We start from the raw sequence: 14,380 nt of genomic DNA on the forward strand, positions 1-14,380 counted from the left end.
AGCTTATTTGTTGGCTTCAGGTGTCCCTCCCCAGACATCACCTACCAATTCGCTGCTGCCAATGTGTGTGGTGCAGGCAGATTTGTATGGCCTGCCATGTGTGCTTGTTGATTTCCACTTTGTGTTTAGGAGTCTACAAATTAATCTGGATTGATAACTCAAAACCGTCATGGACATCCATAAGAAATGCCAATGTAACTTGTTTTGTTTTTTCCTTCAAGATGCAGAGTGCTTGGATTCCAGCAAAGATACGTGGGGCGATTCCAAACCAGCAGCCCCGTGCTGCCTTCATGTCCATGTTCATTCTGGAGGTGGACCAGTTCATTCTGACTCCCTTAAGCACAGCGGCCCTGGATGCTGAAGATGACGAGACCCCCCAGTCCAGGCTGGTCTTTAATGTCACCAAGCCCCCCATAGAGGGCTATCTGACCCACTTAGATGACCACACGAAGCAGAGCTCTTCTTTCACTTGGCAGGACCTCCACGATATGAAGATAGCCTATCAGCCTCCCAACAGCAGCCACAGCGGCCGTCGGAACTTTGAGGTGCAGAGGGGCCTGAGGTGCTGACCCCTGTGGTTTGTATCCTGTCTCACCACAGTATCTTTTGTTGTGCTGTGTACAGGTGGAGTTTGTGGCCATTGATGACTTCTTTGCTGAGAGCCCTCCCATTATGGTGCACTTCTCCATTCGGTCAACAGAGACCAATGCCCCTCGGGTTTCTTGGAACATGGGTGAGTGTCCTTTTTTAGCACTCTGTGCCTGTTAAGGCCTAAATCCCCAATGGAACTGACATCTAGGTGCTGGTCACTTTGTGGCTTGTAATTATACCCACTACTGGCACATTGACAAGCTCTTGCTGACTAGTAGGTGAAGAGTGTGCGACCACTCCTTGAAACCTAAATGGTGTCCACCGCAAGTGATATCCCTGCACCTCCTTGTTGGGCCTATCCCATCACTCTGGGTCAGTGGCATCATGCCAAACTGCCAGGTTTCTGCTGCCTCAGTTTATTCCTTCTGCAGCCCTCTGAACAGCTGGATGCGCTCAGGGTCTCCTCTTGCTGTTGACTACCATTTGTTTATTTTTTTAATTGTTTAAGTTATGTGAGGCTCAAACTGTAACATTAAAAACGAGGTTTGACAAACAAGTGAATTTCACCTTCTGCTCATCGGGTCATCTGTTAGCCACGATGCCCCAATGTCTCGTCCAGATCCTTTCTAAACACACAAGTTGTTTGAGATGATGAAGTGCTCCAGCACCTTGAAAGAGGATGTGCACTTCCTTTAGTCTGCTCTTGGGGTCTTCAAGTGTTATGTGCAAGTCAATAAGGCAGACAAAGTAGATGATAAAGGACTGTGACACCTTGACCCGAGGTTCAAACAGCAGTAAGAGCAGTGCATTTACTGAAATACTGGGACATCAAGATGTCATTCAGAAGTTTGGGATATTGTGCCATGGAATGTTCTAAAGAGCTCAGAAATCTCATACTTCAGAGTGGCTGAGATAGGTTTCACAGTCTGAGAGTTGGGGGTCCAGTAAGCCACACATGCTGCTTAGACTTTAAGTTCATGTGGGGCCTTATGAAGTAAGGCATTAAAATGGAGCTCACCCACAAAGTGACTAGGAGAGGAGCGCCATTGTTTACATCAGAAATGTCAAGTCACGTTTAACAATTAATTTCAGTTTGCAGAAGTGACCTCAGGTCAGGTACTGCCTACTAAATGCCTTTCATGTTGACCTCATTCTGTACAGGACTGGACTTGTTGGAAGGGCAGTCAAGGCCAATTTCCTGGGAGAACTTCCAGATCGTAGACAACGACAACATCAATAGTGTCTACTTTGTGGCAGTGGATGGACCGCAGCACGGGAGACTTACTGTCCGAGGTAAGGCAGCCATGATGTTGGTCTTGGGCTTCATTACTGTTTGACTGTGAAGGAGCCTTTTCTCTCAGAGTTGATGTTGTGCTCTTAGTGAGTGGCTCTCAAGTCCTTCCATAACTCAGACTAGAGCTCCCGTTGTGCTGAAAGCAGTAAAGCAGGTAAGACAAAGGGGGTCACTGGGGCAAACTGGGTGTAACCTGTAGGGGGCGTCCAATACCCCAAACACCATTCCAATCCAACAGATACCTACAACAGGCTTCTTCCCCACAACAAGACACTTCAGTTCTTTTCTCTTTTTCCTCCTCAACACTCAACTTTGGGTGACCTGGCTGAGGCAGAGGAGCTTCTTTTCAGGCTAAACCTGAGAGTATGTCCAGATTAATGATAAAGCATGCTGGAAGACCTGCAGGGTCAGGACAGTGGCACTTAGGGCACCTAGGGGTCCTTGCAGAGCTGCCTTTCGGGACTACAGCTCCCATGCAGACCCGCATGTGTCCAAATGAGGGCTCCGCCAGTGGGATGCTGCCATCCAGAGTACCTTGAGAACCCCTGGCCTGACCAGACGGTCTCCTGCTTGTCGTGTCCTTTAGGATAGCCTCCCCACTGGGTAAGGTAGTACCAACCATTTCATGCCCTCTTTTACAGGGGTCAATGTCAAAAACTGGGTCAATTGAGGCGAAAACAGTGAGCACCCTAAATTGCAGTGGACTTGACTGTATGCAGCCTGATTTGGTGGTCTTATTCTGTCATCGTGATTTGGATTTTTTATTTTTGCAGAATTCAACTGTTGACATAAATGTTTAGAATTCCAGCATGTTAATAAATAGGTCCTCCCATGCTGGCTGTTCAGTAAAACTCCAGTTGTTTCCATGTGTTACTCAGCCTATTCTTTAATAATTCCTTCCAGTAATTTACCTGTGATGCACAGTAAGCTGCTTGGATCTGCCCGATCACCCTTCTTATATAACGGGATATTAGTTGACATTCTCCAGTCCTTCAGAATCTCTCCATTGCGCAGTGACTTCCTAAAAATATGCATGTAGGGTTTATATCTGTACTCACTAACCTCGTTAAGAACTCGAGGGTTAGTATTATCTGGCCCTGGTGATTTGTTTGATGTCAGCCTATCCTATTTAATCTGATCAGTGCTGCTTCCTCTTCAATTTCCAAATCCCTCAGTACCCCCTTAGCAGTCCCTTTTACTTCTGGGAGGTTATCCACTTCCTCAGACGTGAGAACTTCAGAAAAATGTGAGTGTAGAGCATCTGCTATTTCACTGTCTCTATTTTTTATTCCTGATGCACTTCACCTCCTCCTTTTACTACTAAAATACTGAAAATATCTCTTTGGGTCGTCGTTCACCTTTTCTGCTGTGTTTCTCTCCAACTGCTATTAAGCTTCCCTAATATCTTTCTTAATGGATGCTCTCGTGCACCCAGTGCTTCACATTGGGGTTGTTAGTCTTATGTGCCTTACACAGCTGTCATGCCCAAGCTCCTTGCATCTTTGTTTATTGCCGGATCTCCCTGTGCCCTCATAATCTGCCCAGCGCCTGCCTGAGCTGAGTGTGTCCTTGTGGATGGCACGGCTCCTACCTGAGCTCTACGTGCTCAGATGTTGCTTGGCCTGTGCTTCTAGTTCCTTGTGTCTTTGTACTTTGCCCAGGTACTACCCTAGCACCCTTTGAGCTCATGGGAAGCCTGGAACCTTCCTGATCTTCTTGTGCCCTTGTGAGCAGCCTGACAACTTCCCAAGCTCCTTGTGCCCTTGTGAATGGCACTGCCCCTCCCCAAGCTCCTAGTGTCCTTGCTGGTTGCTTCTCAGTCTGCTCCACGTGTTGCCCGTCGGTGTTAAATATGTGCAATTTTATGAAACATATGCAAGGTGGCGGCATGTGTTTGCTGAGAAAGGGTAAAACATGTTGTCATTGGCCTGCCAAGGGGCATTTTGTAGGCAGAATGATGGCGGCTGTTGTTCCAGCTCGCCGCACACTCGACTCTTACTTAGTTTGTGGCGTTTCTAGAACAGATTGCCAAGGCGTATGCTGCGTCTCCCATGGGCAGAGTCTGTCTACGCTAATGGCCAGAGCATGTTTGTGAGCCGAATGACGCTTGTTATGGGAATGTGCGTACTGGGAGACATTTGGGTGACACTGGGGTGCAGAGGGTGCTCCATTATTTATTTATTTCTGCAGACAGGGTGATGGTTAGATAACCAAGCAGAAGGACTGGGGTTTGAGTCCCAGCTGGCTCACAGTCCCTGTGGGGTTTGCCTGCGCTCCCTGTGTTTAAATCCAAAAGGTTTGACTCATGGCTGTGGACTGGCCCACTGTCTGAGTGTTCCCATTCAGCTGTGGTGGCAGCAGGCCAGAGAGGATCCGGGCTTCAGGTAATGGCTGATGGGGTTCTTTTCATTCTGTTACTAAACTGGCAGAAGGGACGTCCGCATGCCAAGGAAGGTTGATTAATCAGGATGTTCAGAAGCCTTAGAGTGAGGTGTGAATTTGTAAATCAGGCTACCATTATGTCACTTCAAGGAAATAAACCATGGACGACAAATGGGACACAAACATGAACAAGCACTTCTCCATCAGGTAATATGGGCACTGCTGTCAGGCACACAGATATGAGTAAATACCCCTCCATCAAGTAATATGGGCACACATAAGAACAAGTGTCTTTGCGGTAAGTAATCAGGACATTTGTGTTGAGCACAAAGATATGAGTGAACACTCCTCCATCAACTTGCGTATCAGGGATTTGTGGGGCTGGAGCCATCCCCAAACGTTCAGAGGCAGGATGATTATGGAGACGGGCTAAAGGAACAAATAGAAGTGCTTGATGCTTCACTGCACTTATGCTCAGGTACTTGCCTCCCTTCAGATGCCACCACAATTGTATGTGGTCAAGTGAAAGCAATCGCAGGACTGGTTGCCATGACACTTGACATGGCATCACAATGTGCATCTTATTAAGGGTTGTTGCTTATTGCGCAGTACCACACTCACCTGTGTGAAGCTTACCTGTCTGGACACCCCCAGTGCACAGAAGGCTGGGCTTTAGAACACTCTAGCAGTCATACTGAGGTCCTGAGTGTCACCTCTGCCTGCCTCGGAGAGGTGTGCTGATTGATGTCTTGGCTACTTGCGCACTTCTCTTGTGTGATATTGTGGTGACGTCATGGTGGGGCCATGTTATACTTAGCTTTGGGCTGCACTCTCCTCCATATTGCGCGCTGCCTCATTGTAGCGGCTGTGTTTATGGTTGCTTGCCCATTGCTGGTCATATGTCCTGTTGCATCACAACTCCCCATATACAGTATATTAGATGGCAACCTACCGTCTTTGGTGTGAAGAGCATTGATTATTCTAGTTAGAAAAGGCCGTGTAAGTACAGCCAGCCACCTCTCACCCTCGTTACTCCACTGTGCTTCCTTTCTGTCTTCTTGGTCTATGTCTGACCTTTGGCCATTTTGAATGCCTTGTCATCTCCTGGTCTTCTGCAAGTGTTCACCCTGATTACAGCAAAGTGCCCATCACACTACAAAATGGGCCATTCTGTCAGGCCGTGGAGACCTGAGCCAAATTGGAAGAGTAATGTCAGCTTTATAAGGACCGACAACCGCCTCTGCTTTCACATTTATGTGGAGTCACGCATGCCCTTAATGTGACTGTTGGATCTTTGAATATGTCATGTGCGCCCCAAGTTGTGCCTACTTAATCACGGATATGGACCGAGTTGTGGAAAGTACACACAATGGATGGCAGGAGGTGAGGCGCATTAGTGCAGAGCACAAAGACACGTGAATGGGCATAAACAAGAGGTAATGAGGGGAGAACAAGAAGATGGCCAGAGATGAGGCTAAAGTGGCAGGAAAGGATGAGAGGGCATGATGCATCAACAGACCAGGGAAATGAAAGAAAACAAAAAGTATGACTCACCTTGAGGCCTCGAGGGCATTCCGGGCCATCATTCAAATCCAAGGGCTTGATGAGAGGAGTCCTTGTTGGAAAGGAAATGCCGGAATGGCCGAGGTGATGAGTACATTAATGGCAGGATGGTAGCTCACAGCACATCTGGCATAGGAGGAGGAAACAGAATTGAACAATAAAGAAGAGAGACCAGGAAATAAACTTCGGTGCCAATCATTGGTTTCATCGCTCTTCCCAAACCAGAAATGGGGAATGTAGGGCATCCCAGGATGCCAGAGGCCTATCCTGTGGTGGAGTCCCGCAGTGCCAGGGTTACTGCCCTTTTGTCCCATGTTGCTGAAGCCAGGCACCCAGGCACAGGTAAGGTGTGTTAAGCACCTCAACTGGTGGGTACCGAGAGTGTGAGGCACAACAGGCATCCATTTTTCCTTCTAATCCACCATCCGCTGGCCTGATTTTACCGGACCCAGTGCCGCCATGGGCTCCGTATGGGACTTTGTGAGAACCAAGTCTCTGCAGAATACTGGAATTGGACAGCATTCGCACTTGGGGATGGACCATCCTCGGGTGGCCGGTGCCAATTATAAAGCTGTTTTGTTTGGTCTACTGCCTTTAGCCAATCTGTCGATGAGTTGACTACTTCCCTATTGGCACCCGATTGTGCGTTTGGGCCTGATGCCCACAAGCACCTTTGGGCCCAATTACCAAACTGCATTTGGACTTGTTGCGGTATCCCTTGGTAAGTCGTAATTAGGTTTTACTGTCTGACCGTTCATCTCTCAAGCTGTCTGCTGAACTTAACCTTCTGTCTTGCTGGCACACATGGACGTCATCATTAGAGTAGGCTGCAAGGCACTAACTTCTGAGGGTCCAGGGAACTTCGTGATGCCTTCAGGCAAACCAAAGTTTACATTCAAACTAAAACGGCCAAGTCTGCATCTCCTCACTTTACACTGTGGTCCCACTTCATGCAACATGCTGTCAAAAGTTTCATGTTGGGGTGACATATATCAAGACCACCAGCCAGGTTTGGGGGTCAGCCACCTAAAAGTTGATTCTTTCATTCTGCTTCAACCAACGTGATGTCCAATGGAGGAAGCGTGCTCTCTCCTGATTGTCGCACCACTAGAGGGCTGCAGCATATCCAAACAGATGGTGGTTTTGTGGGCCGACTCATCCTCATCACCTGTGCCATGTCAGCTGTGGCCAATTCACAGAATTTGACCCACACCTCCTCCTTGAATCCTGGGTGTAATTGCCTGGAGAGCACAGGTGTCCCTAAGTTGGGATTGATGGCTGTGAAGATAGGGCAGGCAGCGGGCAGAGCCAACATTCATGAGAGCACGTAGAGGTGGGAGGCACAAAGACAGCCTATATTTTGATGGCATGCACCCTAATGCCATCTTAGGTTCTGCCACGGGGTGGCATTAACACAAAGACACAAATATTAGTCAAATGCACCAGTCTAGCCGGCCACCTACTTTAAAAAACTGACCAAAAGACCAATAGTGGAAGAGGAACTGACCAACCAGAGCCATCTAAAGGTAGAGGATTGACAGGCAGCCTGTCGTTCATGCCCAGATAGACATTATAAGTGGCGTTAGCAGAACTGAAATCTCAAGACAGGAAACGCTGAAAGGGAAAACTAAATGTAAAGTGAAAGGGGCCTCTGTGTGTTTTCCAATCCTGCTGACAAATTTAGCGTGGCAGGGACAGAACCCAGAGGGGATGCCAGTCCATACCAGGACACGTCCTGGTTTGTGCCCTGTGACAGGTTGGCACCCAGCTTAAGCTGACTGCCACATTGTGCCCAAGTTCCTATGGTCCAGCAATTTAGAAAGGGTTCATAATGAATGGAAGGCTGGAGGAGTTGACAATATAGATTAGTGGATGAGGGGACTGATAAGTTAATGGATAAGTGGATGTTATGGATGGATGGATGGAGTTGACAGACTAATGGATGGGTGACTGGCCAGATAAAAAGGGTGGATTAACAGATAGCCCAGGCTTCCTGCACGAGGTGCTTTCTGCCCACCATCTGTGACCGTGTGGAAGCTCCTCACCCACCCGTACTTGTGCTGCAGCTGACCAACAAGTCTTCACTTGCCACAGTCCACTGCAGATCCACTGATATCCTGACAATTGACTGACGCATCTTTCAAGGGAATTTCCTTCCTCGGGCAAAGGTTGCCCGGAGGGTGAGGCCTGTCTCTTGGAGCACACGTCTTAGTTGAAGCCACCCAGCCCAACATGAAGGTCAAAGTTCACGCCTGGAGGCCGTAAGGATGAGTTGCTCTGCCTTCAGCTCCGGGGTCCATTGGCTTTGATGATCAGGCAAGTCTGAGCAGGGGACAGGGAGACACTTTGGCTTTGATGGATCATACCCTCTGAGAGTTAAGTGCCATTTTGATGCCTGTGTCACTCCATTTAGTCCCCCAGGACCCTTGTATCTATGCCCCATCATTGGCTTGCTGTTTTTGATTGGCCATAAGGTGATGTCCCAGGCCCCCGTTGTTACTCTTTCCGGGAAATAATACATTAATAATACATTTTATTTATATAGCGCCTTTCTCATGCTCAAGGCCCTTACAGAATAAGTGTAGATGCCAGCGTTCCTTTAGGCTGGCAGGCTTTGGTTGTGCTCACCAGCATGGGCTGCCACGTCATTACATCCTGTGATGGTGGTTCAGGCTGATATGCTGCAGAATGTGACTCCTGATATCTTTCTCTTTTTCAGGTGGCAAAGGATTCATGTTCAAAGTCCAGGACATCAAAGATGGCACTGTCCGGTACCACCATGGGGACAGCGACACCACTAAGGATTACATCGTCTTCCGCGTCTCTGATGGCAAGCACAGCATCCGCCACAAATTCCCCATCAACATCCTCCCGAAGGATGACACGCCCCCATTCCTCATCAACAACATGGCCTTCGAGGTGCAGGAGGGCGCTGTGGTCCTCATTGAGGAGCACATGCTGCTGGCCTCTGACCTGGACTCCAGTGACGACTACATTCTCTACCAGCTCACCGTTTGGCCCCGCGCGGGCGAGATTGTCAAAAAGCCCTCCGCAGGGTTGCCAGGTACCTTGAATTTCTGTGAAGACTTGCAGATGTAAGGTGAGACTGAGCATTGAATGGCATGGAGACTGGCCAGAGTGATGATAGGCACTACATAATGACCAGGTCGAGGTTGTTAAGATGCAGGCCTGGACACCGTACGTGGTGAAGTAATAGTTGTTAAGCTTTAGGCCCAGAGGTTGCACACCAGGAATTGCACTACATAATGACCAGGTGAGCGTTGTCGAGTAGCAGGCCTAGAGATAATGCACAATTTAAGGTACGATGTAATTTCCAGGCAAGTGTCATCAAGCAGCAGTCCTGGAGGCCATACACAGTGAAAGGTGACACACAGTGACCAAGTGAGGAGGGATTACATTAGGTCAGGTTTCTTTTTCTAAATATTTTAATGGTGGTAAAGGTACTTGAACCCTCTGTGCTGACCTCTTCTTGTGTTCAGGTAGATTTATTTACTTTACCCCTACATTCCAACATCTGGTCTGAATTGATCAAGTATATGTGTGTGTGTGTGTGTGTGTGTGTGTGTGTGTGTGTGGTGAACTGGCATCCAGTCCAGAGTTGTACCCTGAATCTCCGCCCTGCGAAGAGGGAGCTTGTCAAATGCTCGGTGTGAATCGTCATTGAACGTTTTAGTTGAAGTCTTGAATGTTCAAATGTCAAACATGAAAAGGGATGAGTTAGTTAACTGACTGACTGGCCGGCAGTTAAAAGCAGAGCTGTTGCCTGAGGAATGGAACAACAGACATGACTGGTGAGGTGGCACAGTGGTTGGCGGTATTTGCTTGGTTCCTCTTTCAGGTAGAATTCCCCTGTTCAACTTAATTCTTGACTTTGTGGTCTCCCAGCAGTAAATTGACCACCCATGCAGGGGCAGTCCACAGGCTACATCTATTGGTGTTGGAATGAACTCGCCATGAGGGTGGTGAAAATGGATGGACATGACTAGTGTCTAATGCCTGGCCAAGGGTGTCAGACTGTTGGTCATTTTAGGGTCACTAGAAGCCAAGTGCAGACCCATCCTGGAAGGATGCCAGTCTATCCCAGGGGCTAGTATAGGATCACCAGTTGAGAGAACAGAAATGGGGAGAACATGCAGACTGCACATTGAGAGGGTCTGAATCAAAGACTGTAGCGTTTCGAAGCAGCAGTGCTGACCACTGTGCCACCCATTGGTCTTTTCAGTCTTTAACTGAGGTGCAGCCTGTGGTCCAATCTCGTCCTTGGCATTTCAGTAACCTACCACTTGCTCTGATTCTCTTCACCAGGGTTCCCGGTGAAGAGCTTCCTGCAGAGGGACCTGTTCCATGGGCTGATCTATTACCAGCACCTGGGGGGTGAGCTATTTGAAGACTCCTTTGAGTTCACGCTGTCTGATGGGCACGAGCCTCCAAACCTGTCCCAGACTCACGTAAGTGGAGCCGCCTGGGAGGTTATGTCTTGTGACATTTACTTCAGACACGGCTGCTCCTGACCCTGATGGTGCACAACATGACACAGACGAGAGTGGCATGGAGAGAAGGACAGCCTTGGAGAGAGGCATCATGGGCCAGCTGCGCAGACATGTGGAGGAAGAGCTGCTTGAGGGGGTTCTGGAGACACATGCAGAATTGGCACAAACTGGGCAGTAGGGTGTTATTTTAGAGTAGTAAGGGTGTCCTACTACTTTGTCTGTGCAGACCCATCCATCCATCATCTGTCACTCATGGAATGTGTCGTCACAACACACTTTACAAACTAAACAAGGATGCAGTTAAAAACAGACAGCACTGTAGAGGGGCCTCATAAGGAGAAGCAAATCTGGGCAGACAAACAAGTGTCTCTGCCACCATGCAATGGAGACCCAACAGCCATGAGGTATTGACACCAGAGGGGGGGGGGGCTCAAGGAGGAAAACGCATCTGGGCAGATGCTGGGAAAACTGCGATGTAGGATGTTGTTCTAGAGGCATGCAGGTCTCCTATGCCATCTGTGCAGGCCCAACAGAAATGACTGGCATTGATGCTTCCATGAGTCAGTCCATGAATTGATGCAGCTACCCGTTTATCAATCCACCACTCATAGAATACATCAACACAAGGCACTTCACAAAATAATCAAGAGTCCAGTTTAGGGTACACAGGCAAAGCAGACAGCACAGCAGAAAGCTCTCATAAGGAGACTCGGGTCTGTGCAGACATGGCAGCGAGTGGGCAGAGGGAGGTCTTGATGGGAGATGTCGTTTTGGGCACACTGCACCCCATTGAATCAGACAGAGCAGCAGTGGATTCCTGTCCGTCTTTGGTGTCATCATCCAGTCAGACACGCAAGTGTGACTGTGCCACTGCCACCTATGGGTTCTTTGCTGACCAGCCAGTTTTTATTTTTGGGTTCCCCTCTCAGAAGTCAGCTGTTCTTCTTTAAGGGTGACATAAGTGGTCAAAGAAGATGGACGACACAAGAGGCTGGTAGCTGCAGGACCATTTCAACCTGCCGATTAAAGGTTTATTAAATGGGCGGGTCGATGAGCTTAGTGAAGGATACATTCAGATTTGATTGTGGTCATCCTCCGAAGACAAAGAGGAGTTATGCTGTTTGTTGGCTTTTCATTTTTCATCCCTTCTATGAACATTGGAGAAATTGACTAACTGATTGATCGATTAGACCTCTCTCTTATGACAGGTGGTGGTCATTCACATCTCACCTGTTAAAGACCAGCTGCCAAAGGAGGTCCCCGGCACAGTGCGGGCCATCACCGTCAAGGAGTCTGACATCGCTTACATCACCAAGAGCCACCTCCATTTCCGAGATGTGGAATCTCCTGACGCGGACCTCATGTACTTTGTCACACAGCCCTGCTTTGTCCCCCAGGCTGATAGGTGAGCTCTTTGCACTCTTTAAGTAGATTGCTTCAGAAGAACTGCCCCTGTGCTGAGACGTCCAGTGCCTGACAGAGCTGTCACTCTAGATGGCCCTCCTCTCTGCCAGAAACCTTTTACTGTGAATGTGGGGCTCCTGCTCAGGTTACCCCCTCAACCTCTCGCTGCTGTGGTGCCTTCATGATCTTCTTCTTCTTCTTTCTGCCCATCCTCCCTCGCTGATGGATGTGACAGGGAGCAGGATGCTGGCAAGCTCTTCTTTACCGACAGCGTGGGCTCAAAGAAGAAGGACCCCTCAGTCCCTCTGCTCAAGTCATTCACTCAGGTGAGGTTGGGAGTTATGGCAGCAAGTGACATGCTGCTGGACCTGGAAAAACAGACACCAGTGGGCACAATCTGTACATGATAGGGAGATAGCATATCTGTCTGTAAGGTGGATGTGAAAGGCAGTGTCTATCTATCTGTTATATAGTGTCTTTCATATCTATCTATCATATAGTGTCTTTTATATAATCTGTTGATATATTATGTAATGCCTTTCACATCTAGTTATGTGTCTATATCCAGTGTATGTTATATAGTGCCTTTCATATCTATCTATCATATAGTGTCTTTTATATAATCTGTTGATATGTAATGCCTTTCACATCTAGTTATGTGTCTATATCCAGTGTATCTGTTATATAGTGCCTTTCATATCTATCTATCTATCATATAGTGTCTTTTATATAATCTGTTGATATGTAATGCCTTTCACATCTAGTTATGTGTCTATATCCAGTGTATCTGTTATGTAGTGCCTTTCATATTGCATCTATGTATATATTTTATTTCATATTTATTTATGATATAGTGCTTTTAAAGCCCATCTGCTGTTATCAGTTACATAGTCCCTTTCTTACTGTATCTAACACTTCTATAGCGTCGTTCTATTTCATCATCTTAGTATCTGTTATATTGTGCCTTTCACAGGCGTCTCTCCATTTTCCGTCCCCACTAATCAGGTGTGTGACGTTCATTTTAGTCATGCGGCTCCTGTCTTCCAGGGCTGCCAGCCATGAGTTTCGAGGCCAGCCTTCCTTCCTCCTTCCATCTGCTTCCCTTCTCCATCTTGTTCACTTGACGGTCATCTTTGTCTAGCTCCTGGAGCCTTTTTTTTCTGCTCTTTATTGTTTTATGTTCCCCTTCAGCACGCCATCAATCACCTGAAGGTGGGCTACATGCCTCCGCTAGTAGATATCGGCCCCAGTGCCCTGGATGTGCAGTTTATCTTCTCTGTGAGTGACCAGCATGGTGGCACCCTCAGCGAACTAACCTTCAACATCACCGTCCTGCCCGTGGACAATCAGGCTCCTGAGGTACTCTCCACCATTCGGGGTCTGATTCTGCCCAGATTTTCTTTTGCTTTCTTTCACACAGGCAGAAGTCCTTTAGTCGGCTGTTGAATTTACAAGGTGTTATAATCAGAAGTGACGGAGATGTCATTTACACGAAGGTTCTGTGGTGGGGTGGACCTCCTGGCAGGCTTGGCTCTGTGCCCAGGCCTCAAGTGGAGGTGAAGCCACTGAGTGACGTCTGAGAGCTGATTTGAGGGACACACCTCCTGCTGTTTTTAAGATCTCAGTCGAGGCCATGATGTGTCAGAAATGGACTGGCACATAGGCAGAGGGCACAATAGGGGCCATAAGGGAGCCACCTGTCAAGAGCAGACAAGCCTGTATGTGAAATTAAAATTGAGAAATGTTAAAATGAGGTTTGTGAAAAGGCAGGATTCGATAGCCACAAATTTAGCAGTAGTCTGTGTGCCAGACTCAGCCAGGTGAGTCAAACTGGTTAGTTACCAGCAGACAGAGCAGACGTCACAAGCCAAACTAACGATAAATGCAAAGAGATGACCGTGCTGCCATCTTAAATAGCTGATGTTGCGATGATGTCACACATGAGGTCAACATCAGTCACATGGTAGCAACCACCTTAGCAACTAATAAATAATGTGGATTCATCACCCAAAACAGGGGAAAAAGTGGTAATTGAGGCATTCAAAATGACAACTGATGATTATGATGATAAAAGAAAATCACTGAATATCTAACAAAGAAATCATACTTTCAAAATAACATGCAGAAAACACATAAATGAGAAGATTCATGAGACCACCTCTTTTAGCAGTACAGTACTTGTATCACTGGACCACCATCATAAGTCTCCCACTAGGCAGAGGATGATCATGGGATGCTCCATTCTTTTTAAAGGGCACAACTTGGGGCTAAGTATGCCGTGCCACCTGCAGTCCCTAGGAGGCAGCAATTGGTGTGGATATGCCAGTCACTTCCACAGCTGTGGGGTGTTCTTATGTGTTTAAATAGAAGACCCATGTGGTTCCATGGGGTGGCATTGTACCCTCAGCAGGGTGTTGAGCTCTTCACAGAGGCTTCCAGAAATTCATAAGCGTTGTACTGGAGACTGCTTCACCTGGTCTCTTTGTCAAGGGTGTCTTTCAGAGTCACTGTCCAGGGAAGTTAGTGCCAACTGGTGTGCCACACAAGAAGTGGTATGAGAGCTGAACCTGGCATCAGTAAGAGGGCATCTCTGGAAAAGCCTGTAAGGGAAGCGTAAAATATATGAAAAAACAAC

General features: G+C 47.7%; 1 protein-coding gene across 1 annotated transcript in view; it reads left to right on the forward strand.

Moving 5' to 3' along the window:
• The window catches only part of frem1b (Fras1 related extracellular matrix 1b), a 93,029-nt gene that overhangs the window by 14,625 nt on the left and 64,024 nt on the right, over positions 1-14,380 (forward strand). Inside the window, exons 6-13 of the mRNA XM_028812487.2 lie at positions 222-545; positions 625-733; positions 1,753-1,884; positions 8,550-8,894; positions 10,157-10,299; positions 11,550-11,746; positions 11,981-12,071; positions 12,937-13,104. Of these exons, the coding sequence (XP_028668320.1) occupies positions 222-545; positions 625-733; positions 1,753-1,884; positions 8,550-8,894; positions 10,157-10,299; positions 11,550-11,746; positions 11,981-12,071; positions 12,937-13,104 (1,509 nt within the window). The remainder of the gene's footprint in view (positions 1-221; positions 546-624; positions 734-1,752; positions 1,885-8,549; positions 8,895-10,156; positions 10,300-11,549; positions 11,747-11,980; positions 12,072-12,936; positions 13,105-14,380) is intronic.

The sequence above is a fragment of the Erpetoichthys calabaricus genome, chromosome 10, assembly GCF_900747795.2.
Source record: "Erpetoichthys calabaricus chromosome 10, fErpCal1.3, whole genome shotgun sequence".
Classification (NCBI taxonomy): Eukaryota; Metazoa; Chordata; class Cladistia; order Polypteriformes; family Polypteridae; genus Erpetoichthys; species Erpetoichthys calabaricus.